The sequence below is a fragment of the Anoplopoma fimbria genome, chromosome 15 (assembly GCF_027596085.1).
Source record: "Anoplopoma fimbria isolate UVic2021 breed Golden Eagle Sablefish chromosome 15, Afim_UVic_2022, whole genome shotgun sequence".
Lineage (NCBI taxonomy): Eukaryota > Metazoa > Chordata > Actinopteri > Perciformes > Anoplopomatidae > Anoplopoma > Anoplopoma fimbria.
The window spans coordinates 20,902,636-20,928,469 of NC_072463.1; the positions used below are offsets into that span (position 1 = coordinate 20,902,636).

At 39.7% G+C, this 25,834-nt stretch overlaps 2 protein-coding genes across 5 annotated transcripts; one reads left to right on the forward strand and one right to left on the reverse strand.

Moving 5' to 3' along the window:
• Positions 1 to 600: 600 nt before the first annotated feature.
• On the reverse strand, positions 601 to 20,686 carry ubr1 (ubiquitin protein ligase E3 component n-recognin 1). Its single transcript, XM_054613797.1, has 47 exons — positions 20,218 to 20,686; positions 18,472 to 18,731; positions 17,086 to 17,164; positions 16,521 to 16,631; positions 15,224 to 15,351; positions 14,996 to 15,134; positions 14,797 to 14,859; positions 14,573 to 14,696; positions 14,299 to 14,406; positions 14,111 to 14,199; positions 13,927 to 14,025; positions 13,687 to 13,844; positions 13,503 to 13,602; positions 13,237 to 13,365; positions 12,917 to 13,097; positions 12,776 to 12,828; positions 12,519 to 12,629; positions 12,333 to 12,398; positions 12,100 to 12,198; positions 11,945 to 12,008; positions 11,744 to 11,868; positions 11,603 to 11,655; positions 11,414 to 11,516; positions 11,275 to 11,323; positions 11,000 to 11,154; positions 10,791 to 10,890; positions 10,582 to 10,685; positions 10,112 to 10,192; positions 9,384 to 9,565; positions 9,082 to 9,290; positions 8,882 to 8,981; positions 8,602 to 8,754; positions 8,407 to 8,507; positions 7,786 to 7,885; positions 7,543 to 7,691; positions 7,384 to 7,439; positions 7,176 to 7,272; positions 7,005 to 7,072; positions 5,695 to 5,842; positions 5,508 to 5,592; positions 4,076 to 4,212; positions 3,885 to 3,993; positions 3,725 to 3,781; positions 3,565 to 3,642; positions 3,314 to 3,484; positions 3,114 to 3,215; positions 601 to 2,591 (listed from the first exon to the last, which is right to left on the reverse strand). Exons 1-47 carry the CDS (start codon positions 20,260 to 20,262, stop codon positions 2,450 to 2,452), a joined length of 5,220 nt encoding a protein of 1,739 aa, XP_054469772.1. The 5' UTR covers positions 20,263 to 20,686; the 3' UTR covers positions 601 to 2,449.
• On the forward strand, positions 19,841 to 25,699 carry atxn3 (ataxin 3). Of its 4 annotated transcripts, none has more exons than XM_054613803.1 (11): positions 19,841 to 19,923; positions 21,637 to 21,801; positions 21,903 to 21,947; positions 22,045 to 22,130; positions 22,235 to 22,301; positions 22,380 to 22,467; positions 22,548 to 22,677; positions 22,804 to 22,967; positions 23,273 to 23,429; positions 23,624 to 23,688; positions 23,792 to 25,699. In XM_054613803.1, exons 2-11 carry the CDS (start codon positions 21,748 to 21,750, stop codon positions 23,842 to 23,844), a joined length of 909 nt encoding a protein of 302 aa, XP_054469778.1. In that variant the 5' UTR covers positions 19,841 to 19,923; positions 21,637 to 21,747; the 3' UTR covers positions 23,845 to 25,699. The 4 variants fall into 4 exon arrangements, with proteins under 4 accessions (XP_054469778.1, XP_054469777.1, XP_054469776.1 ...); XM_054613802.1 differs by lacking the exon at positions 19,841 to 19,923 and adding an exon at positions 21,055 to 21,153 and having other exon boundaries at positions 22,807 to 22,967; XM_054613801.1 differs by lacking the exon at positions 19,841 to 19,923 and adding an exon at positions 21,057 to 21,153.
• The last annotated feature ends 135 nt before the right edge of the window (positions 25,700 to 25,834 follow it).

Genomic DNA, 25,834 nt, shown 5'->3' on the forward strand with positions numbered 1-25,834 from the left:
AATGCTTTGTTGACTTGTTTACAACCATTATTGAGTCAACATCTTTCCTTACACGTTCCTTTTTTGATAATGTAAATATCCAAACATCCACCACAAACGTACATCATTTTTTGTACATCTGTATTGTATTCTGTTGTTTACAAATGATATCTTGTTGCCTGTGTATCATGGTTTTGCTCAAAACTGTTTTATACAGCTGGAGACAAAATTAAGTTGAAATGTATTTTTGTTTGATGAAGAAAAATTTGTTATGTGGGTCAGAAGTTTAAGCCTACATTTTCGCCTGATTTTCTCAAAGTGTGATGGAAAATCCAGTCAAAAGAGTTTAAAATGAATATAGCAGGAATAAAGGATATTTTAATTAGATTCCACAAATTTAGGTGCGGAGTGCTCTGGCCTCAAGTTTAACATTAGTTCTGGGTATTCAGATCAATGGATACTTAGTTTGCATTTTACCTAACTCTAAGAAACAAAGTAGTATCAATGTGAGAAATATGTATAAGTATGTTAAGGCTATTGCATTAGTCCAAACATTCAAACATAAACAGACAGACATTTTATTAGTTTAATCCATCACTACAATGACTCATGTGCCTCAGCAATGCCACCATGGTCTTATCAAAACGCCTCAGCCGTTTTCACTAGGATGACTTACCAAAACCTTGACAATAAACCGTCTGTGCTGGTGATGGTTGGCTTTTAATTTGTGATTGGACTCAAAACCACTACTTTGCAAACTAAGCTACTTTGCCGTACTTTGTTTCAAAGATCATATTGGCTGGAGGCTGGATGTTGTCTGTTGGTCAAAGGAACTCTGCTTGTTCTGCCTTTCTTTTCAGACATAATTGAGCACATGGCAGCTGAGAAGGCCGATTACATCTTAAAACATTTGGGGAGATACAGAAACTTGGAGGTTGCTAAATTAATGCATGTGAGTTGAACAACTTTTAATTCCCGCATTGAGACATTGAGTTAAATGTAGTATCAAACTTGTGAAATAAGATAATGCTGCCTCTTTATACCTCACCCGGGGCTCTCACTTGATGGATATTGAAATATTGATGATGGAAAATAGATCATTCATTTATTCTATGGGTGAGCACGGGGAGGTTTTTATTCCTTTATAATGAAACAAATCTTATCGCATAACACATCAAACATTATAGACACTACTGTACTTGGATGGATTCAGGGCACAGGAGCAGTTTATCTGTATATAAGCTAGTGTCTTCATTTCTATAGCCTGGAAGTCATGTAGTAATGTCAAACAACAACAAAAAGGAGTAATAACTGAAAGATATCATATACTACCTTAGATTATTTTCAGTAAAAAGAACATTTCCTTCTTAAATAGAATATTTAAAGTTTTTTTTATTTAAATTCAACTTGTGTTAAGTGGATTACCAACAGATGGTGAAATAAGACTAATCTGTCAAGCAAATGTCCCCTTGATAAATTGCATTCACTATAAAACATACAGTGGATATCTGATAATCATAATCCCTTTGGCCTAATAGGGTATTTTAGTTAAATCATATTGCCATATAGTTTGGTAGCGATGTTTTATATATTTCACTCACCGTTTCTTAAGGTCAGTGAGGAATTCCAACCATAAATGTCAAATGTGGCTGAAATTTTCAGATAACATTAAAGTGTCAAAATGTCTGCTTATCCTAAAAAGTATATAAATCAGGAAATCATGGAAGCAGGTTACTGTATACTTTTCTCAGAATATTGAGTTTGTTTTAATACAACTTTGAAAATAATGTATCTTCTATAAATGTTTTATCCATTACATACGCTTCTATATGTGTGTATAGGTGACTTTATGTGGCTCCATTATTTGAACCTTCTACATAGTTATTGGGCAAAAGCAAAAATGTGTGAAATCTGTGACTATGCCTAATTTTTTAATGAATGTACCCTCCAAAAAAGCATAATCACTTATGACAAATCATAATTTATAACACCGAAAGAGAATGCAGAAAATTCACAGCATTACTGAGAGAAATTAAATCTATGAACTGATAACTGCAACATGTTGGTGTGTATCTGTTGTTTGTCTTTATTGAATGAGCCTCTTTGCAAATACCATTTCTATAGCAGAAACTCATTCTTACAGCAGACAATCAAATTAAAACAAGGCGACTTGGGTTTACTCATTAATCATTACCCTCCACCATTCTTCCTCTTTTGAGTGTCCCACCTCTCTAGACCCCGGCAGGGGTTTCATCAGTGAGGGATTGGCTGCTCAGGCCTCCTTTGATTGTAGGAGGGTTGTTTGTGTATGTGCATGTCTGTGTGTGTGTGTGTGTGTGTGTGTGTGTGTGTGTGTGTGTGTGTGTGTGTGTGTGTGTGTGTGTGTGTGTGTCTGCCTAAGGAGCACTGGAGCAGATTGTGCTCTATGGCTGTGCTCTTTACTTCCCGTCCACCACAGCTGGAGCAATCATCACAACATCTGCCACTCAAAGGCAAACATAACGTTGACCACCTCTAGACTGCGGGCTATTTCTTCCAGGATGCAATGCTGCTGCCACAGCTGGTTCATCTTCCTGTAGCGCTCTGGGCAAAGGTGCAATGGATTGCCCCTTCTAAAAATGAAAAGAGAGAAGGCCTGATTAAATCAAGGTTTGTCCAAGAAACAATACATATAATAAGAGAAAATTATGAATTTTGTGGCAATGGCTATAGGCTGCCTACGGAACCAGTAATGATTCAGATATTCAGTCGTTTTTTCCCCCGGTGACAGCATTATTGAATGACAAACTATTCAAGACTTAATTGGGAGACTTTTGTAAAGTAAGACTTGAAATTTGACTTAATATTATGTGTATAAATGTGTGATTTAATCCTTCTTCCAATCTGGAAATTAAATTGTTTTGATCAAGTACAGACTGTTTTCAAACAAGGACACATGGTGTCATTCAAGAAAGGCACCAGGCCCAGAAATGTTTTCCAAATGCAGGTTTGGGACACAATGAAAACTGGAGTTGTAACACTCATGGCCGCTATTACGTATTTACATGTAGGAGGCAATATCTACATTTGCAGTTCTAGGCAGAAGTTTTTTTTTAATTCAGTTCAACAGCTGCAAGAGAAGCTGTGATTCTTACCCAAGGTGAGGATCAGTCTCCCCATAATCGTCCAGATAAGGGGCAGGGTATGTGCTTCCTCGAGTCTTACTGGCCATCAACACAATTTCACACTCTCTGATCCTGTCAACATGAAAACAAACTAAATTTATGCAGCACATTTCAAGCAGGACAAAATATAATTAAAAGTCAAAATGCTCTAAGGCCTATAATTTCCCCACCTGAGGAACATGCCCACTCCAGCACCACAGGTAGCAGCGTGGGCAGTGCAAGCTCCCACATCTTCTCCATCCAGCTGGCTGAGACAGCAGGAGCTCTGAGAGCACAACATGGCCCCACAAAACAGGCACAAGGTCGGATGTTTCCTGTCGTCATCTGTAGATTTGGGACACCTGATGAAAAGTAGAGTGAAAATGCAGTGTGAACATCTCTAGCAAATTTTCCGCTGAAAGGACTTTAATTTCCCACTTACTGAAAATGGCTAGCTTGGTTGAGGAGAGCACTGTAATCCTCAGGAAGATCAATTAAACGATTCCTTCTCCTGGGGTATCTGTAGAAAGAGTATATTGATCAATAATTAGAAGCTGGTTCATTACAAGATAAAAGGGGGACTGAAGTATAACAAAGTTTACCTGACTGTCTGAATTTTGCCTTTCAGGGCTTTGGTTACAGCTGGATTCCCACACCATCTAAGGAAGAAAAAGCATCGTCATAAAACTGCCAACCTCACCAGTAAATATGAAAAGATTACTGATCAAACTCTTTGATCTTGCCTTGATGTTTATCACTTACCTTTGCAGCAGAGGAGTAACAGGGTCTCTGTGCTCCTGGAAGAGTTGGAACACGTTGGAGGGTAGTGCCAAATAGCTGCATAGCGCCTCCATCTGTCCTTGAGGGGTAACTGCAAGAGACCAAAAATGTTAAGCTTGAATTAATAAAATCATCACATATAGTATGTTATAATGATAAAATACGTCACCCACCAGCAGTACTAAAAAGCTCCTCTGGAGGTTGTACTCCTGTAAGGCAATTGAAAAATAGAGCAGCGCAGCGCAGGAAAGGTTCAATTCCTCTCTTCACTCTTTCTGCCACAGAGCTTCCTGATACATCCGGAATCAGCCTGATGAGCAAACCACAGAACAATCTGTCAAACTAGCTGAAGACAGTTCACATTGCTGTGTACATCATCTGAGCATGCAGCATGGAAAAGGCCTTGATAATAAGAAGCAATGTTTGCCTCTACCGAGAGAGCATGTTTCCATTACAAACAGGCGAGGTTGAATCCTGTCAAGTTTGATTACGAAGCAGGATAATAAAAAAAACATAATTGTCCCACTCTGCTCCCAGCACTCAGTAGAACTTCTGTAGACTGTGTTCATGGAGAACACGGATGGTGGATTTTGAAGGTGAAAGTAGACATGTTCCCTGAATAAAAGTTATGTGGCTTCAACCCTAGAAGGACAGCCTTAGCAATGGAAATGGTTTATAAATGTATTCCTTGTTTTTCTTGTCAAGCGCTGCTATTTAAAGTCCAACTGAACAAAAATCACAAATGTATATCTAGCCATCATTTGGTTTCAGGCCTTATATGAACATTTTGTTATGCCAGGTAAGAGGAACGGTCAAAACAACCTAAAAAAATCAATATGGGTTGGTAGAAACGCAGATTTCAAACTAATCTGTGTTGAAAAAAACGGCCATTTGCCACCATGAAGTTTACATTTTCACAGACTCAATTTTAGCAGCGGCATGAGAGATGAAGTAGCAGCATTGAGATTTAATGTCTGATGGTAGAAGAACGTTTTGCTTGGCTTCTGTGCCAACATTGATTATAATGACAGCCAAACACAGATTCTTAATGGACTCTTTACAAGATAATTAAAGTGTGACCTTTATAAAAACACTCCAATAAGGAAAAGAGAAATTCATGGTAATATGTATACATCAGTAGCAGGCAATCATTTTGGCTCATATTTGTATTGTCTTTTAAATTCCATTATCAAGGCATCCGAACACATTAACTTTTCATTTAGTTAATTATCTGTTCATGAGTTTTGAGCACAAAAAAATTGCATATCTTCTTGAATGATTATACTGCCAGAAAATCCATTCTCTGCCATGCCTGTCGTTACTTTTAATGGTTGTGCTGATTATGCTAATGGATTTTTACCAGAAATTGTTTTGTTTTGTTTGTCATTCAGTAGAGAGGGAAAGTGTACCTCATCAACCTTTTCCTGTTTGCCATTATCCTAATAAAGGATAACTGAACTTCAAAAATAACAATAGAAGCAATTGAACTGAGCCACAGATATTATACTTGGTAAAAATGTACTCATATGAAAATGTAAAAAAAAAAGAAAATGATGCTCATGTATTTTGCCGGATGAATAAAAGGATGATGAGAAACACTTGTACCTTTCAGTGTGTTGTGACACTGTAGTGTATAGCTCTGCTGCTGCTCTCGACTCCTCTGTCTCCTCTCCAGCCACTGCAGGAAAATCTAGGTAGAAACGAAGCCATTATTTAATCATCCTTGATAATGTACAGCTTTCTGAGCAGTTCAGTAAATTAACCAGAATGTATGGTGGTGTGTGGTTTTTACCTGTAGAGGAAAGGAGGACCTGCAGAATGTGAGCCATGGTGACCAGGTGAATGATGTGCAGGTGGTTGTAGGCAGAGCTGACAGCAGACGGCTGTAAGTCTACGGCCTCCTCTTGATATAGTGCAGGTATAGACAACACCAACCCCACCTGACAAAACACATACACCATTAAGAAAAAAAAAAAAAATTGCTTGTATAGAAAATGCAAGTATAAGCTTTGAATTGGCAAAACGTAAGAAACTGTCATTAAGAGAGCATGAATGCATACCGTATTTTCCGCACTATAAGGCGCACTTAAAAGCCTTTAATTTTCTCAAAAAACGACAGTGCGCCTTATAATCCGGAGCGCCTTATATATGGATTAATTCTGGTTGTGCTTACTGACCTCGAAGCGGTTTTGTGTGGTACACGGCGCTCTGTCAAAATGTTTTAGTACGACTTTGGTAAACTACAAAGACGCACCGCTTGCAGCATTACGGCCACCGTAGTCAGGAGCGTCGCGGAGTAATACATACTGTGCTTCACCATAATATTACAGTGTGTGTGTATAAGGACCCCAAAATGGCACCTGTCAAGAGACACGCTTACGACGCGGACTTCAAACTCAAGGCTGTCAGTCACGCAGGAGAACATGGGAATAGAGCAGCTGCGAGAGAATTCAACATTAATGAATCAATGGTACGGAAGTGGAGGAAGCAAGAAGATGACCAGCGCCAAGTAAAGAAGACCACACAGAGTTTCCGAGGGAACAAAGCAAGATGGCCACAGTTAGAGGACAAAATTGAACAGTGGGTTATTGAACAGAGAGCAGCAGGTAGGAGCGTCTCTACAGTCTCTATTCGACTGAAGGCAACAGCGTTAGCACGGGACATGAATATCAATGACTTTCGAGGCGTTCCTTCTTGGTGCTTTCGTTTTATGAAAAGACTCAGACTGGTTTTTTTACGTGTTACAACTGAACAGGGTTGGGAGTTATTGTGAATACGCTCATTAACGTTTGAACAATGTTGAGTTATTGTGAACACGTTTAATAAAGTTTGACTGACTGACCGCTTAATGCGCCTTATAGTCTGGTGCGCTTTATATATGAAAAAAGATCGAAAATAGACCATTCATTGACAATGCGCCTTATAATCCAGTGCGCCCTATAGTGCGGAAAATACGGTACATCAATAATCATCATCATAATCATTAATCATCAATACATATATTTAACTACTGTAATTTAACAAAAGTTGTTGAGAGATGAGGACAAGAAGCGTTGGAGTCCATCATTATCAACAGAGCTGTTCCCTTTAAGGGAAACCTACCAGAAGATGGAAGAAGTCCACCTCCAGGAGAGAAGGGGTGTTCTTTCTGCCCATGACCGGAAGCAACACTGGCGAAAGAAGTTGCAGTTATGACCACAAGGGAAATGGACAGCAGGCTGTACAATCATATTCCAATGAATAAATTGTATGTATTCTTAAATGACCACATACCCCCCAACATGTCGGTAAAGTGCCTCTGAATGACAGCCTGGGAGCTCTTAAGTCTCTGAGCTGCTGAAAACTGAACAATGGCCTTCAGACCTGCAAGCTAAAAACAGAGAAACATTTGAAAATCGGATGTCTGAGCAAGTTAAAACCCAAACCATTATACATAACATGTATTATGTGACAGCTGTTAACTTTTCATGTGGCATCCAACCTGTCTGTTTTGTAAGGACCCGAAGAGTGACTTGCCCTCCTCCTGCAATATGTTTTCTGTCAAGACATGCAAACATATATTAAGAATTGCAAAAACAATAAAAAAAAAAAAAAAAAAAGGGGCAGATTGACAAAATAATCCTTATAACTCGTACTTTACCTATGGCCTGAATAGTGAAGGCACATGTGTTCCAAGCCATGAGGGGCACACGTGGGCACAGCTCATTGGGTGCCGTCTGCAGTCCCACCCTGTGAACTGTGGTGGCACAAACAACCAGCATCTCCACTATGCTGTCGGAGAACTTCCTCCTAAAAACAACCAGCCGCAGATAATTTAAACTGCTGTTCTATGGGAAACAGAGACTCGAGGAGCAGTGAAGGAGGAGCTGACAGTTTCACTCACGGTTCTTGAACTCCATAGCTCAGAATGGATCTAAAGTCTGGCTGGCCCTCTCCACACAGCCCCTTGTCCCCATCCACACTACTGCTCTCTGTGTTGCTGTCTGCACAAGAGAGAGAAAAGCATCATTTATCTCATGTCACATGTCAAAAACTAGACGTAATGGAATTGAATGCTACATGTTTGTAACTATTCAAACAAAAGAGCTGATATCATATTTTGAGGCAAGCCACTATCAGCCGTCATATGCTAGCTTCTGCAAACATCCGTTTTATGTTTTCAAAGACGGTATGCTGCTAAATAAGTCTTTCTCTGCAGCTGCTTTACAGCAAAAGCCTTTCATCAAATAGTTAATTATAGCTTTTTATTATAAAGCAACTGCAGTGTTGAATTCACATTAATGGCATACTAATATTACAAAAATCATTCACATGTGAGTCTGCCAGGTTTGATGATGCTCCACATCTATATTAGGATATTTTGTGCAGGTTTTCCATTGCTTCAGTTATACAGACCTAAAAAACCTCCAACACACAATAGCAGTGCCACATGCCTTTTCATGTGCCAATGCTGCTCATCCAACCAAAGATGTGCAATCATTGTATGTTGAGTATGTCTTCTTACCATTATCCTGAGTGACTGACTTTAGTCCTTTAATCCTGGCAGAGAGGATCTGGATCCAGCGAGGCAGGGTCAAATGCTGTCCAATTATCTCTGCATTTTCACTGTAAACGGAATAAAATATTCAAATAACTTCCATAAATTTGTAAAACCAATGATCCATTGCAGATTGGCCTGAAGACGGTGAACTGGACTTACTAGTTAAACACTAAAGTTTCAAACGGGATGAGAGGGACAACAGTGTTGCACAGAGACTTGCACAGGGGACACAAGTACTCCCCATTCTCCAGGTCGATGATCAGCTCAGCATGGAGCCGGTTCCTGGTCGTATTCTGAACAGCCTCAAAATATCTGAAGATTACAGAGAATAAAACCTTAATGGCAAATTAACTGTCAACTGAACCTGCAAGTGGACCACAATCACAGAGGGAGAACTGACAGGATAATAATTAGCAAATGTGTTCTTGTTATAACTCACTTTTGCCAACATGTGGCATGCATGACATGCCCACAGCTGCCAGTGTGGGTTCCAACTGCCAGTTCAGGAGGCATGAAGAGGGGATATGATGTCCCTGTCCCTTAAAGGGATAGATACGATGCACATATGAGTCAGATTTTCCCCCCATCAAATTACTGTTGTTAACGATTCAATGGAGTTATTAGTGAATGGAGACTGACCATCTGCTCTATTGGTAGGTATTCTCCCTCTGCACTGTGTCAGCACCGTGGACCTCTGGACACACGCAGTCAGTACCATGGCTTGAGCCTGGGCGGCGACCTCCTGTTCTTCCTGGCAAAGAATGCAGGTGAGCACCTCCCTCTCGAGCGGAGACGAGCCTCTGTGGGGCCCGACTGCTACACACAGCTCCATGTGCTCCATGGCACAGCTGGAAGAATAAACACAACCCAAATAAATTAGGTTTAGATCTTGATTGCAAGCCAGATCAACACACCCATGGATATTATTTTTGAATGGTCACCTCTCAGTAGTTGTAACAGGCTCTCCCTGTGTCCCACTCTCTGGCATGTTGTCATACAGCATCTTGTTTGACTCAATAAAGTTTTTCTGCATTGCAGACATCTGGGCCATAATCTTCTGCCGGTGGAGTTTGGCTGCCTCTGCCTTCCTTTTGCGCTCAGCTTTTTCTTTGTCTTGAACACTCTGTAATAATAACAAGTCAGACAGTAAAACTACTGAGAAGATACACAATGCAATACATTTTTTGTTATTTCTTATAATTTCATGACTGACAACTACATTGTGTTTAGCACATAGAACTCAGATCCTTTAAGGAAACCAAATGAATGATGAGTCATCAGTGTGATGCTGTAACCTAGGTAGGTTGTGCAACGTAAAGACAGAGCGGTAGTGAGCGCTACAAGGTGCCTATTAGATTGCATAGTTGTATATTTGATGCTTTTTAAAATTTTGTTTATACATTGCTTGAATTGAAAACAACTACATTTTCATTGTTTGAGACAATGACATGAATGTGTTATTTTATCTGCACCCATTCAACTGCAAAATATTCTCATTAACACTGCCCAGAACCCTCTTTGTAAAACCAGAGTTGCTCACACTCACTGAGGCAGTATGAAACTTAAGCTATAGGTACTCATCCAAAATGGCCGAAGCAAAAGGTAAGTCGAGTCAATTGTAAAAGGTATACTACTTTTTACTACTATTTATCATTAATTGTTCATTTACCTCTTCTGGCTTGGTTGTATCCACACTCATGGAGGCTGTTGGACTGGACTTCTCTCTAAGGCACTTTACAATCTCAAACATCTAGCAGAAAAACATTAATATCAGTTGGTTTAGTTAACTGAAAAACAAATGCGCTCACACGCACCCACACATCATCTTTCTTTTCTTGTTGTTGATAATGTGTTTTTATTATTGTTATTATATATCATATTGTGTTAAAATACTTTGTCATCAATATTATATAGTCATATGTTATGTATATTACTTTTGTGTTTTTTTACAATATAGTGAAATGTTTATATCATAAAGGTGGAGGCTTCAAATAAGCCCAGTGGGTTTTCTGCCTCTCCCTGCACTGTGATATTATTTATCTCTGTTATGTTTGTGTATTTTTTTAATTGTGCAAAATAAACTAAACATCAGTGATAGAAACTGTTATGTGATAAACTTTATATAATTGAACAGTCTACCTGTAGAACCCATTTAATCATGTCTTTTTGAGCTTCGAGGGAAGGAACAGCCTTGATCTTGGACAACAAGAGGAAGACTGACTTGCCGTGTTCTGAACCAATTCCTGGAAGAACAGAAGAGACATTTATGTACAAATATCCACAAAAACAGTCCAATTTATAGCTTTGAGAATTATGATAAATAGTAAGTGACAATCTGGTTTACTCACTGCGGGCCTTGAGGCTGAAATCAAAAGCCACTTCCTCCATAGTGCTTTCCTCAAGCTGTGATTTCTCTTCAAGCAATGCCTGACCCATCAAGTGCAGGGCCTGTGTGGTAAATGCATGTATTTTGTTACTGAAAGTGGTTTAAGTAATGAGAGGCAAAGGTCGGGCAAGGTAGATTCTGTAAAGCAAAAAAAATAGATATAATGTCTACCCTCTGAATCATGGCTTCTGTCCACTGAGTCGCCCGGTCCTCTGCAGCTCTCTGCAGCGTGTGTCTCAGGATGTGGATGATAATGTCACAGCAGAGCAGACGCACTATGCTGGAGAAAGCTGGGCAGAAGGCTGGGGGCACCGGAGGACGCAGAGCTGAGAATAAAACAAAAACAGTGGGAATGTTAGTCGAGTTGATTCATTAGCAGTTTGAGTACAGATCCTTACATACATGGAGCTATACAGAGGCCTGTGCAGAGCAAAGACATTGATCACCTTTATCATGACCCTCATGAGCCCTTCTCTTCTTTTGAGACTCTTCTGCCTGCAAAGAGTAAAAGATAAGAAAGAAATGAGGAATATTCAACAAAATTGTGTCGAGTAAATGGAAAACTGGTGTGAGACATTGCATTACCTTGCTATGCTGTGATCTTGAATAATGGTAGAAGAAAGGGTTGAATTCTATCAGGCGCTCTTTTTTTACTCCATACAATCCATGCCCTGAAACTCCTGGTTTTCTAAAAACAGAAGTAGAATAGACAGATTAAATTTACTCTGAAAAGATTATTAAGATAAAACTCGATCTTTCACAGTATTTACATACTTGAAGGTGGCAACTTTGGTAATAACAGTCTCCAGGCCTGTTTCATGGCTCTCCTACAAAGAAAACAAAACAACTTCCAATGATTATTCATTCATAAAAACTAAGAAATTCACACTTTAACTTAGACTGTGTGTAGCTTACGTTCTCCGGCAGACCCTTGACCAGGCTACTATGAGCCATTGGTTCAATGCACAGCAGGTGGATAACCTCTCTCATGGTCACTTCCTCTTTGGTCACCTGACTGATACCAGGGACATAGCGCTCACCTGGAAACACAACACTAGTCAGACACTATAGTATGGTTCATATTCAAAGTTTGACTAGTAGAATGTGACACTGTACCAATGATGACGATCAGGAGGTACAGCATCTCTTCTGTCAAGCGGTTCCACTGTATCAGTTCATCCTAAAGAATTGTGTTGCATTACATCACTTAGAAGATTTATATGACACAATAACTTTTAAAATGTTTTAATGATTATTGGGGTGTTGCTTGCCTGGTCTTTGTTTGTACTTCCTTTAAAATAATCAAAGAGCTCAAATCTCAACAAGACCATCATGAGGAAGTGGTTGGGGTCCATTTTGGATGCAGCGATCTGTAAACAATTTGGATGGAGAGCCATATATCACCACATTGTGTGCGTATAAAAAGATATATATGAAACAAAAGGTGAATAGTGAGAGCATGACAAAAATCTCAAGCCTTTCTCTAGGTCTGATTGTCACCAACCTGGAGCATGAGAATGTCCTTATCATACATCTCGTCCCTGCATTTTACATCCTGATAGTAGTAGACCTGATCATGTGAAACAACAATTAAGTTACTTGGCATTTTTTAACTGAACATTGCACATAACAAAACAGAGATCATACATAATAAAAACAAAGCATTGAACAGCCAAAAAATTTTGTATACCTGGCTGACTAATGAAAGCCCGTTTCTCCGCCACATTTCAGCCGAGACCTGTGCAGCCAGCACCACACAGCGCAGAGGATGCTCTGCCAGGAATGTGTAGTCAAAGCGCTCCTACAACAGACCGAAAAATAAACATAACTCTGTAATGCCTGCATTGGAAGTTATGACTGGTCATTCAACAAACACAACAACACAGCACACACTAAATAATGAAGTCTTAGTTAACATTTATAAAAAAAAAAAAAAAGGTCACTTACAGGATCAGCTAGACGGTCAACTGCCCCTGTTCTGCACAGAAGTACATACAGACCTAGGGATCACAATAGACATAGTAAGTTCACACAGTAACAGAAAAATACCAATAAATCACTAAGGGCCTCAAACGTTAGTTCACCTACCAGCCAGTAGCCTGGAGATGGGCAGATGTATGCTGACTGGCTCTTGAGACACTTTGTATGGGCGAACTTGGAGGATGTGCTTTAACAAGTAGTAGTTAGTGGCCTCCCTATGGAAGGGCTGGTTATTGCACTGCATCAGGACTTTGTGGCACTCTTCAAATGCAAGCATCAAGATCTCGTCCTAAAGGGGCAAACAAGCAATAATTGACCTCAGCTTCTTCCTATTCTAAGTTAACGGACAGTAAGAGGGGTTATAGTTATACTACCTCTGTTTGTGGGATAACTCTATTGTTTGACGGACAAATTGCATGACAACTCACATCAGAGGAACACCAGTCTTGAAACATAGCAAGAATGTGCCGAAGCTGGATCTGAAGAGAAAAGCCAGCCTCCCACTCTGGCTCCACTGCAATGTGTTGCCCAAACTGGCGCTTCAGTTCCTCCATACCCTTATATAGAGAAGTCAAAGAAGAAAGAAGCTCAGGATTAATTTAAAAAACTGGTTTGTCAAGTTACCATAAGCCGATGTTATAGCCCTGCTATTACACACTATCCGAGAATGAATCAGGGTTGAAATAATTATTACCTGCATGCATTTGAGAAGCCCAAGAAAGACTTTGAATCCCTCTAAGAACTCCCTCCGCAGCTCTTCAGTCCATATTGAGGGTTTACTGATCAGAATATACCTGAGAGAAAGAAGTTACATCTTAGATAAAGACCCCAAAAGTTAGGAACAAAGAGTGAATTAAAGTTGTTGCCAGTTTAATAACCTGAGGTCATGGAAGATGATCTGGATCCGTGAGAACTTGTCGGAGTTGTAGCCGAGGAAGAAGAAGCGATTGTTGTTATCCAGATGTTCACGCAGCAATTCCATGACTGTACCAACTATCACTTTAATGACATTGCCCTCTTCGATGAGTTGTCTGGCCTAGGAGAGGAACAGGAATGTGAGGGCAGAGATATATGTAAAGGCACAGATATACACAGCCCTCACAACTAACAGCTCTTACCAGTGTGGGTACAGTAAATATCTGAACAGACAGAGCAGTGATGGATATGCTCCTCTCATGGTCATCAACTATGAAGTCTTTTTGCAGCTGCTTATAGTACTGAAAACACAAAGATGGAGCATGTATTAGTTTAAGCACCTTAAAAAAATTGCAAAAAATTGCAAAGAATTCCCTCCTTTTTTACCTTTGTAAACTCAATTGCAAAAAGCCTCTTGAACTCTGTCTCCATTAGCATGCTACAGAAAATCAGTTCATGTACTATCTTGCGAGCTCCTTGAGGAAATAAAAATAAAAAAACACCTTCATGTTAGTGTCATTTGGAATCAAGTTGAGATTAAGCGTGTACTGAAAATCAAGCTCAGATGTACTTGCCTTTGTACATCCTGCCATCGTGCAGCATAAGTCTGCTGATGAGGCAAGGCTGGTCACTGTCTGTATTGGTCTCCAGTGCCACCTGACAGAAGGCCTGTCTGAAGCCCACTGCACAAGACACACATCGGTTCCCAGTCACATGACATGCAACTGTGCACAGACAGGACTTACAGTGTAGATATTTTTTCTAAAGATGGTACACATAAAAGGTGCACAAACTATAAATAAAGCTGAAGTTTGTGTGGTGCAAGTATGGAGACAATGACTACAGCACCTGAGTAACTGATGATCTTTTGGAACCAGGGGCCGAGGCGCAGAACAAAACTTTGATGAGCCATAACTGCTGCGTGAAGGATCTCCACACGTAGTGGCTGCAGGGAAATGTGCTCGGAGTTGGACTGCAACACAGCAGTGAAGGATTTGATTAAGAGCTCACTTAACAATATCAGATCAAGGCTAAATGTTATTCTACATTTCTGGTATCACACTGGTGTTTACCCTGATGAGATCTCTTGCTTGCTGACAGGAACGAAGGGTCCCTCTCTTTACTGCCCGCCGACCCTGTGCAACAGTCCACAACAATTTTAAAAAATGGCATAATCTGCAATGCATATGATGATTGCAATTATTGAACATGATTCAAATAATGACAGTATTGTAAAGGAAACGTCATAAGTAAATACAGCCAAAAAAATACCTCTTTGTCAATAAGTGCTGTGTGTGTCTGTGCCTCAGCCTGATCACAGTTGACAGAACGCTGCAGGGTGTAGATTACATGGTCGTAGGAGTGGTGCTCATCATTGTACAGTACACAGTAGAATGCATTGTCTTTTGTCCTGCATGGATAGATGAATACGCTGTCAAAGTTAAATTGTGTGCTTTGCATATGGATTTAGGTATATGAAGGTGATTAGACAGGCCATACCGGGGCTGGAGCTCCGCTGATAACTCAAGGTTCTCCTCCCACACCAAGAAATCTGTGACGTAATGCATCAGTATCCGAAACAGCCTCTCAGCACGCTCATATATCTCTGGCTCCAACACACACTCATCCTGCAAAAAATTAGACAATCACACAGAACACATTTTTGAGCATGCTATAACCCTCAAGAGGTATCTTGCTCCATAAATAACATAATGGAAATAAACACTTTATTATTTTGTGACGCTCTAATTTTTGAGTGACGTCAACATTGAACCTGGAGTGATCTTATACTGACATAAGTGTTCTAAGATTAAGACAGAAAAACAAATATTCAAACTTTCTGAAACTGAAGCTAATTTGTTGCAATAACATTTGCTAATTCCCTATTTCCTGTATCACCAGCACTAACTCTACAATATGACAAGAACTGGACTAAATATTTTGCTTAATAAGAGCTTAACAGGCAGCCGGCCCTGTGAAGTTTATATAAAATCCCCTGAGAGCAAACATTCCACATAGCAGCTAAGTATTTCATACAAATGTCTGATATTTAACACACAAACCAAACATACGGTGTGTCTGTGTATTTACACCAGTCTCTCTGTCACACTGCTGTGTGAGAACAAGCAATGGAATCTAGCACAATCTAAACAAAAAGACTTCTGAAACAGCATTAGGGGTTTTCATGTTCAGTGTAGAGATGCGTTCATGGTCGTCTGATGCGTCACTGCTTGTTAAGCACAGCTTCAGATCTGGTGTAGAAAACACAAAGCAGCGAGCCAGACCGGTGCCAGCGATGGCTCTGTTAATAGGAACACCTGCTGTTTACGGAAAAAAGGCACAGAGCCGTCAAGCTGTACATTTGCTCAAAGCCCCTGAGTAGGATCTTATCAGAGAAAATCCCAACACTGATCAGCAAAGAAAGGCCTGACAAACAACTGCTGAGCAGTACAATCAATCAGCATGTGTCCAGCAGCAGCTTGGTTGGAGAAGTTGTACACTGAATACATCCCTGCACAGTTAAGCAGGATATAAGCAATTGTATAAAGAAAGATCACAACCAGTCTCATTGACAACTGTTTTCCACTAGCGTTTAGTCACTCTCCCAATCTCTAAACCTAGTTATATGTTGTCTCAGTTGGAGCAGGTCAAAAAAGTGTTTCTTTCTTGTTTCCGGATCCGAAACCAAAGCCAAGAGAGCAGCATCCAGGACTAAGATGGGAAAATAAGCATTCTGGGGTTCACTGACACGTACGCCCCTCCCACATCCCTCTTTCCGCTCTATTATGTAACTCACCGTTACCATGGCGGTGGCTGCCCCGGGGTCGTGTTTGGAGCAACAGGGGCCAATCTTCCAGGCTTCTACATCCCCACAATCACAGAAGCCCCCGCCTGATGACGCGTGCATCTGGGAAAAAATGTGCATATGGTACATCACTATGGGAGAGTAGTGGATACACACAACAGCAATTAAGTTGTCCAACAGCTTTAGCTGTGGAAATGCATTAAGCAAAATTAGTTTGAACATGAAAGGCGAAATATTAGCCCTAGAATGATTTGGAATTAATTAATCGTAGATTTAAATGTATCTGTTTTGTTTTTTATTCTAACGCTTAAAGGGCATACAGAAAGGTAATCAAGCCACATTACAGGAAACTTTGCACAAGAGAGAATCAAAGAAACTAATAATTGACAAGGGAAACGTAAGGATGCTATAGTATGTGTAGGCCAATTTAGAAATCTCAGAAAATAAATATAATGATGACTGATTTTCAATTATTCACATTTATTAAAAGGAGGAAAAAGCTGACTGCGAGCCATCAAAATCCCCCAAAAAACATTTAAATTATTTTGACACCAACCTTGTAACGATGGCCTTTGTGCAGGCTATCCTGGAAGCAGTCCATGCACAGGACACAAGTGGGATCTATTGCACAATCCCTGCAATAAATAGTAGAGGATTTGTTGCTTGGTGGAGCAAATGACCATAAAATGTATTACATTATGTGAGGGTGAAGACATGCCACTGAAGTTAATGTACAAACTGAACCCTATGACAACCTCTCCTTCATTAACCAAACTTACTTACTTCGATATAAACATCTGGTGTAAACATGACTACAGCTTAGTTGAGTTTGATTCACTGATGGACTACCGATGGCTCCATATTATACCGATTCTAGTATCACAAGATTTGTGTCATACAATAGCAAACACAACTTCATCTCATTAAATATTACATGTACCCATTTTACTTAGTTACTAAGGATTGTTTGTTGTCCTATGGTATATACCTTTTATCAAGATCAAGTACTCCATGGATCTATATATCTGAATACAGCGACAGTGCCTTATCTCGTCCATTTAGAATACCTACTGGGACACACTGCTGACTTTTGTTGCATAGTTATACTGAAATACAACTCATGTTGACATAAAACGTATGACAGCTTTGGGAAGAAAATCAAGTAAAGTTTCCACAAAAACTGATAGACACGTAGAAGCACATATCTATGTGAGTAATGTGGTATTTCACATCATTCAAATCCTCTCAAGGACTGCCACATACTGAAACCAGAGGGTCTTCTCATTTAGCCTAAATCATGTGGGGTTGTCATGTGGTTAGATCTAGGGCTGAGCGATTTTGGAAAAAAAACCTAATCGCAATTATTTTTATTTATATTGCAAAATATGATTTGCAATAATATAGGTTATGAATCTGTACCAAAAAATACCCCCAAAAAATCTTTCTTTAAGTCTATAGAATATGATTTGTAGGCCAGGGTATATCTGCAGCACAGAAATATGGTATTTTGACACACGTTACACGGTAAAAAAAAAACAAAAAAACGCCATATTACATTTTGGTTCAATTTGTAAACAAAAAAAACGCTGCGTAAACTAAAACCTACTTAGGCCAAAAACCTACTGAGGCCAAACTATTCCTTCCAAATAGCCTCCACGTATGTATAATACTGTCTTTGAACTCTGTAGTTTTTAAGCTGCATCCAATAACCTCAGATTCAACTGGGCCAATTACTGTGGAATAACTATTTGATACCTGCATTTCATGCCTAAATGATAGCAACAACCAAAACAATTATTATTTTATGTAGATATTGATATGAATCATCTAGTAATTAAAATTACTATTAATAGCAAATAAATATCTAGTATTTTATCATAACTAATATTATTGTTTCTGTTATAACTTATTTATTATAGAAGATCAGAGGATCTATTCAGACCTGCAGGAGTAGACTGTCTCTCCCTCTTTGAAGACACGTCCACAGAGCTGGGAGGAGGTGCTGCCCTGCTGGAGCTTCTCCAGACCCTCCTGAGGATCCTCTCCAAATAGGAAGCACTCCAGAGGGTGGAGGAGTCGGCTCTGCATGAGCTCATCCTCCTCCTGAGGGCTGGACTCCTTCTTCAGGCAGAAGATCTGTGGCACCTGCTCCTTCAGGTAGCGGAATAGCTCCGCCCTGCTGTCTGCAGCCTCCAGCCATTCCTGCAAGATAACAGAGAAAGGCATGACTGTTTTGCAGTGACTCACATCTGTCTCCACCTAATGACACATAACCACATTTATAAGCCACTATTCTCATAGTGATACACAGATAAATATTAACTATAGCAAAAAATCATCTTTACTCATAAACTAAAACTTAAAATCTTTGTTTAAGGGTAATTGAGTAAAATGATGAAGATTAAAACTTTTGCAATAAAGGTAGAACTATGTTATTTTGAATGACTGCTGATGCTCCCACTTGGCAGAGCTTTCAATTTGTTTTGTCTTTAGAAATCTGTAGTGAAGAAACGTGCACCACAAACAGACTGGCATCAAAGTGAAAAAAAGATTATGTAAGAATAACAAATTCCAATCGATTTCTTAACAACTTCTCAATACCTTAAGTTATCATTAAGGGATTAGTCACCCTGTTTCCACCTGTCGTCTGCCAAATTACTGAAGCAACACTTATTGTTCTGGCTGGCAGCTGGATGCAAAGCACCATGTACACAGAGTAGTGTTTATAATATTGGAATTGTCATAGCTATGCAACAAGAATTAGTAATATTGGTAGGCTCTATTTATACTATAGATACAGCATATGGTAGAGGACCAGAGTATCACTTTGGATGCCATTACGAAAATATACAAGCTGAAACATGAAGTAGTTTAACATGATAGAAACATTTTTAAAGCTGTGCATGAATTTTGATGTCTTTTAAACACAGACATGTATTGCTCCTGCATTTGATTTTGTATTTTAAAAGCCAACCTAAAGTTGAAACAGTTGGATGAAATATTATGATGTCTTTTTTAACACCATTCTCACTGGCAGATAATAGCTGTAGCTGCATATGCACAATATACCTGGAGGCTATAGTTACACTAGATATCAGAACATTTTTATGATCTTATAGTGCTGCTTCTGCCAGGTATCACAGGCCCCATCTTCTACAAACCATGCCTGTCATTTGTAGTTTCGTTTCGTGAACTCCAACATGAAAAGTGGCCATGACACTTGGCCATGTTCAATGTCCCGCTGCAACAACGTATGGGGCAATATTACATGACTGACAAAACGATGCAAGAGTTTGAGGCCGGAAGACAGTCGGGACAATGGTCCTCAACATGTCCAAACTCATGGAAAACTCATGTTGAAGAGTTATGGACACCGCGCCACTGAAAACACCAGGTTTGACATTTACACACCAAGAAAAATCACTTCAATATCATACCACCCACATGACACCAGAGCCAGCCAAATACACTCGCTGTTGTTGACTGGTTCATGCTGCAGCCTCTGCAGGGACATTTTAACGGGTAGCTAGCACAGGAGCTAGCCGCGGATGCTAGCCTGGGACGTAGAGGCCCTTTAACTGCACGGTGAAACTACCCGTACAGAGGAATAAACACATGTTACGTTAGTGTCTGGTCCCTGAGGCTCAATAACCACTGACAGATATTTTTAGCTTTGTAAAAACCATACCTTGCTGAGCTCCAGTCCGCCGAGGGGTTTCTCACCCTCCGCCATATTCCATTTGCCGTAAAGGAGGAGTGTCAGTAGGAAACCTTTTGCGACATTCTTAGACCATTAAAATACTCCGAAATAGATACGTGTAGTCAAGCGCTCACAAGCATCCTCCTTTTGGACTAAGTAATGGGAGACGTAAACAAACAAAAATGATCGTTTCTGTCTTCTATTAGTGATATGCATCTGGTCAAAACAAACATTTTGTAAACAAAATAAAATGTGCCACGCTCGCCCTCTGGTGGTGCTCTGTAGTTCATACAGGATTTAATATCACATCTGTTAGGTTACGTTTTGATTCAATCTATATATATTTTTGAAAATGTTGCAATATTACGGACAAAAATAAAGACACTTAGTGGATCGGCGTCCCTATGTAACGACGTAGTAACGTTAGTAGTGAGCTGCATCGCTCCGTGTGCCGCAAACAGACAGGGGTCTCGATGACGTCACTGAGTTAAATGTATAAATCCGCCAGTGGAGTTCTGAGCGTAGACGGTGCAGTGTTGGAACCAGGCCGCTAGGGGGCGCCGGTCGTCGCTAAGTGAAATGTTTTTTTGTTTTTTTTAATTTTTGTTTTTTCAATAATTTTATTGAGACATTTCTTCATACATATAAAACACAGAAACATACAAACAGCAAACAAAAATGTAATTCATATTACGCCAGGGAATCTAAAAAAAATGTCCAGCAAGATCACACAATGACGTCACTTAAATGTATAACTCCGCCAGTGTTGTTCTGAGCGGAGACGGTGCAGTGCTGGACACTGGCCGCTAGGGGGCGCCGGTCGGGACTGTCGCTCCTTTTCATGGCGATGCATGCAGCGAGGCCAGAGGTCAGAGTTCAATGGTTGACAGAAAGCTGAATATGGATTCCATATTTCATGAGAAAGTAAGTTAAAATCTTTAAAATTACAACATGAAGCCCCGGGTAATCCGCCGTGCTGTTGTCGGGGACCCTCGTCTCCTCCGGCGGCGGCCTGCTCGTTGCTCCCCGGAGCTCCCGGTCCGGTGAGGGGCGATCCCTGCTGCTGCTCGTCAGGAGTGTTGTCCACACAGCTAAGATGCTAACTGCACCTGCTAGTCGGATATTATGAAAAGTTTCATTTCAGTTTGTAGGAGCAACACAGAGGGCTTCCCATGAGCTGAGAACATGTCATGTTATAAAACGAAGGCGCTGCTTTCTCTATGAATGGGTTACGGTGAGAGTTACGTTGTTTACGTAAGATAGCCGCATGTAGCTGCTACCGTGAGGAGAGACCACGTCCAGCACAGGTCATCATTCACGTTAGCTAGTTCCATGTTCATGAAGCTAGCTAAGTTAAGAGAACTGGTATGTGGTATCAGTAACTAAACCTTTATTTGTTTATTATAGCAAGAGGGCTCTCTTTGCGCCCAACACTGCCTCAACAACCTCCTGCAGGGTGAGTACTTCACTCCTGTGGACCTGTCCTCCATTGCTCATCAGCTCGATGAAGAGGAGAGAATGAGGATGGCTGAAGGAGGTATGGGCAGTGAGGAGTACAGGACCTTCTTACAGGTGAGGAGGTATAGCAGTGGATGCTAATGCAGCAGCCTATTTACACGTTTTCTGTGTGTTTAAACAGTTTCTAACTTTATGTTCTGTGAATGTGATTCTAGCAACCATCTGGGAACATGGATGACAGCGGGTTCTTTTCAATACAAGTGAGGGATTCACTTTTTATTGTTGTTAATAATTGATCAATAACCATTATTAATTTGTGATATCAAATCCCTTTTTTCTGTCATCTATTTCCTCAAGGTAATTAGCAATGCACTGAGAGTGTGGGGTTTGGAGTTAATCCTCTTCAACAGCCGGGAGTACCAGAGCCTGATGATTAATCCAATGTAAAGTTTTCAAGACTTTATTGTGTAATATCTTGTTCTGTGATCCCATAACTACTTTACAGTTTAAGTTGAAGGTGACAGCTATTTCTCCTTTCATGTTTCAGAAATGAGAACGCCTTCATTTGCAACTACAAGGAGCACTGGTTTACTATACGCAAACTTGGACAACAGGTATGTGGCATTTAAACAAACAATAAATAAAGTTGACACAACTTTAAATTACTAAAAATAAATGTATTGTCATTGCAGTGGTTTAATCTGAATTCACTGTTGACTGGACCAGAGTTGATATCAGACACCTATCTAGCCCTTTTTCTTGCACAGTTACAACAAGAAGGTATTGTAAGATTTACTTTTATTTTAAAATGTTTAGTTGTTGCAAATGCAGAAACCAGTCTAAGAGTCGACTTTGTGCAGGTTATTCCATATTTGTAATCCGAGGAAACCTCCCAGAGTGTGAAGCAGAGCAGATTCTTGGGATCATGAGGGTGCAGCAGCAGCAGCGACCAAAGCTTATTGGAGAGGATGAAGCCCAGACAAGTGCAGGGTATGTACTGTATGTGCAGACAGTGCAATATGGAGAAGTATTACTTCTTATTTTGTGTTTCAAGTTGCTAAAAATAAGCTTTTCTACTTACTTGTGGCAACTGATTAAGTCTTGTACTGTGAGCAGCAGGTCAGCAGCTATGAACCAGGCAGAAATGGGCTTTGCTGTGGAGGATGAGGTTATTGATGAAGATGAAGAGCTGAAGAAAGCTCTGGCACTCAGCAGACAGGACATAGATGTGGAAGATGAAGAAGCTGATCTTCGCAGGGCCATACAGCTTAGCATGCAAGGTAAATGATGAGTTATCCAAAAGTTTTAAAATATTAAATTGTTTCTTTTTCCAGATGAATTGCTATTTATATAAATATGAGTATGAAATCAACAAAACTGTTGATTTTATAAACTCATTATTCTATATATACTGCACTGTTAAGTCCTTTTCCCTTGATCATATTGTTGATTTCAGTCTTATTTTAGCAAATTATGCCCCTGGATCACAGTAATAATGTTTTAATGTTTACATTTATTGGCCATTGTGTTTTACAAATATTAATCCTGAAATCCCTGTTTTGGTTTTTTTATCATATTTTTATAGGCGCAGTGATGAGCAACAAGTCCTCAGAGTCTGAAATGGGAAATGTGAAATCAGGGAGCCAGGCAGCAGGGAGTGCTGCTGGAGGACAAAGAGCCGGCCAGAATGAGGCTCTCACAGCGGAGGAACTGCGGAAGAGGAGACAAGCCTATTTTGATCGGTAGATTTAACCGGCTTCTATCAACACTTGTTTATGTAAACATTATTGTGGTGGTAGTTTCTTAAGCCATAATATTTGTTGTTGTTATTCATTTATAGTCAGAAGTTATTGAAGTATTCAATAACCGCCCCTTTTGAGTTAACGGAAAATGAATGCATTGATTCTGATACAAATCCTCACTGTTGACTTCTCAGGCAGCAGCAACATGCTCAGCCGAACAATCCTCAACAACCAGACACAAAATCATCAGGTGCCTCAGGTAAGTACCTTTTGATGTATTTTTTATTTTTTTTTTTTTTTTTTTTTCATGCATACAGTGCAGAATATTGAATTTTGATCAAAAATCCTCTCTCCTCTTTCAGGATCAGTAAACACTGGCTCTGAAGAGGACAAACAACAAAAGCCCAGCCAGTGAAGGTGTGCCTGGTTTGCCTATGTTGTTTACCACCTGCCAGGATTGGCAACCCCATACAGGGGTAGCTTTGCTCCTTCCTCTAACCTTTTGCACATGCGAACATAAGGACAGTCAGAAGACTGACGCGTTTCCCCTGATTAGTTCGCTGACAGGCTATAGAGAAGAGAACAACGACAAAGAAAAGGCATCGGTTAGTCAAATCTAACTCAGTGAGACACTGACGCTGGGAATAGGGTGACCGCAGAACTCATGATGCAGTTAATCCAAGTTTGCAATTGCCTTGGTACCATGTCGCCTTCTATTTCTATTGTACACTGTTTTTTATTCTTGTTTTTTCTCTGCAAGAGATGGAAATGAATCTTCAGCATACAAAGGGTGTGTTTACTTGTTTGGGGTGAATACATATGGAGATGATTGTTCTGTGGAAGCCATAGGAGACCAATCTAAGGACCACAGATAAAAGTTTGATAGATAATGACAGAGCCCCCTACCTTTACATTGGACTTGCGTTTGTCTGACATAAGATGTGATTCCAACAGACGCCCATCAGAACACCAGTGTAGTTATGAAATAGTTTATTGTAGTGAAATATCTTTTAGCCAGCAGCACTAAAATGTGTGGGTCATTAATTCCTGACTTTATCAATCATTTTACTTGTGAATGTCTAAGAGTGAACTTCCAAGTAGTTAGACATCATTTTGATGTTGTGGCTTTATGAATAAGTAGGCATAATGAAATGTAAGATTGCACAGCTCACAACACTTATTAACACACACGATATTAAGGGTGTTTGTCCATTTTTGATGGATGGTGAACAACAGAATTCTATAGAACTATTGGCTGAGTCTAAGATGCTTTTGATTAATGCATATTTTTCATATCTTGTCCAGAATACGTTAACATGTAATGGGGAACAAAGAAGCAATCTGTAACCGCATGACACTGCAGCTGATAGATATATACATAGTTCCTTTTTCCAGCACAGTATGATCACTTAAAACCAAAAAAAGTCTGACATGTCCAACTAGTGACTTCATCTGTTGTTTCTCTCATCAGTATTTGTCTTGAACTCAATAAGGAATTCATGATAAAGAAACAAATGTTAAAATGATCCTTCTCTCTATTACAAACCTCAATAGTTTTACCCTGAAATACCTTTTTATTGCACTGATTTGACTGATCCTGTAACACCAATAACACTTTAAGCAATGTTGTACACATTAGTTGTGCAGACACATTTATTTTTAGTGAGGTTGCCTTGGCTTAAAGCTATTAAAGCCATCGGCTGATTGATGACCTTCCGAAATGACAGTCAGATCGTGAGAATGAAGGGCAGCTTTTATTTAACCTCATTATTTGTATAATTAAAAATACAAAGATGGAACAAAACATCACTTTGAAGAGTTTTTCTCTTGGTTTTAGAATTGTATAAATACCAATGTCATATTACAACATACAACGTTGATCAATAGACCACATTACAGCATTTGAACTGTTGAGTTTGTTTACAGTTATTATGTTTGCTGGAACCAATGACTGTTCAGCATGCAAATATCTTGATGCCTCCACAAAAGTGTTGGATGTCATGCAAAGTTTGGCTTCTTGTGCTGGATCACTTCCAAGAAAATGTCATGATTTCCTGATTGTTTTCATTTCCTTTGGATCTGTTAGGCTTTTTTCTATTTAAAATGCACTTGCGAGAGAGTATTAAATGTTGGTTTTGGGGTTATTATCTTTGCATTATTTTGACTCACTGCATTCTCACAATAAGTCATATTTTTTCTTATATTCCATGTTACCATAGTACGTTCTTTCATTTAATGTATTAGTTCTTGATCCAGGAATAAAGTGACATTCACTCCTCCTGAAGTTTCTCATGTCTCAGTTTTGGCACCTCAATGTTCATATGCAATTATTGACTGTTCTCATGGCTCACCTCTGGAAAAGAGACCCTGAATGTTCAAAAAACAACTCTGACTTCATTTGGAGC

What these genes read in the sequence shown, in the direction of transcription:
- ubr1 (XM_054613797.1), bottom strand. Translation starts at nt 20,262, where the DNA reads ATGGCGGAGGGTGAGAAACCCCTCGGCGGACTGGAGCTCAGCAAG. An exon ending in AAGACTGGTGTTCCTCTGAT is followed by an intron (nt 13,098 to 13,236) that starts GTGAGTTGTCAT and finishes TTGCCCCTTTAG; the next exon opens with GACGAGATCTTGATGCTTGC. An exon ending in ACCAAAGTTGCCACCTTCAA is followed by an intron (nt 11,517 to 11,602) that starts GTATGTAAATAC and finishes TTCTGTTTTTAG; the next exon opens with AAAACCAGGAGTTTCAGGGC.
- atxn3 (XM_054613801.1), top strand. Translation starts at nt 21,109, where the DNA reads ATGGTTGACAGAAAGCTGAATATGGATTCCATATTTCATGAGAAA. An exon ending in ATTCCATATTTCATGAGAAA is followed by an intron (nt 21,154 to 21,636) that starts GTAAGTTAAAAT and finishes TGTTTATTATAG; the next exon opens with CAAGAGGGCTCTCTTTGCGC. An exon ending in AGACAAGCCTATTTTGATCG is followed by an intron (nt 23,430 to 23,623) that starts GTAGATTTAACC and finishes TTGACTTCTCAG; the next exon opens with GCAGCAGCAACATGCTCAGC.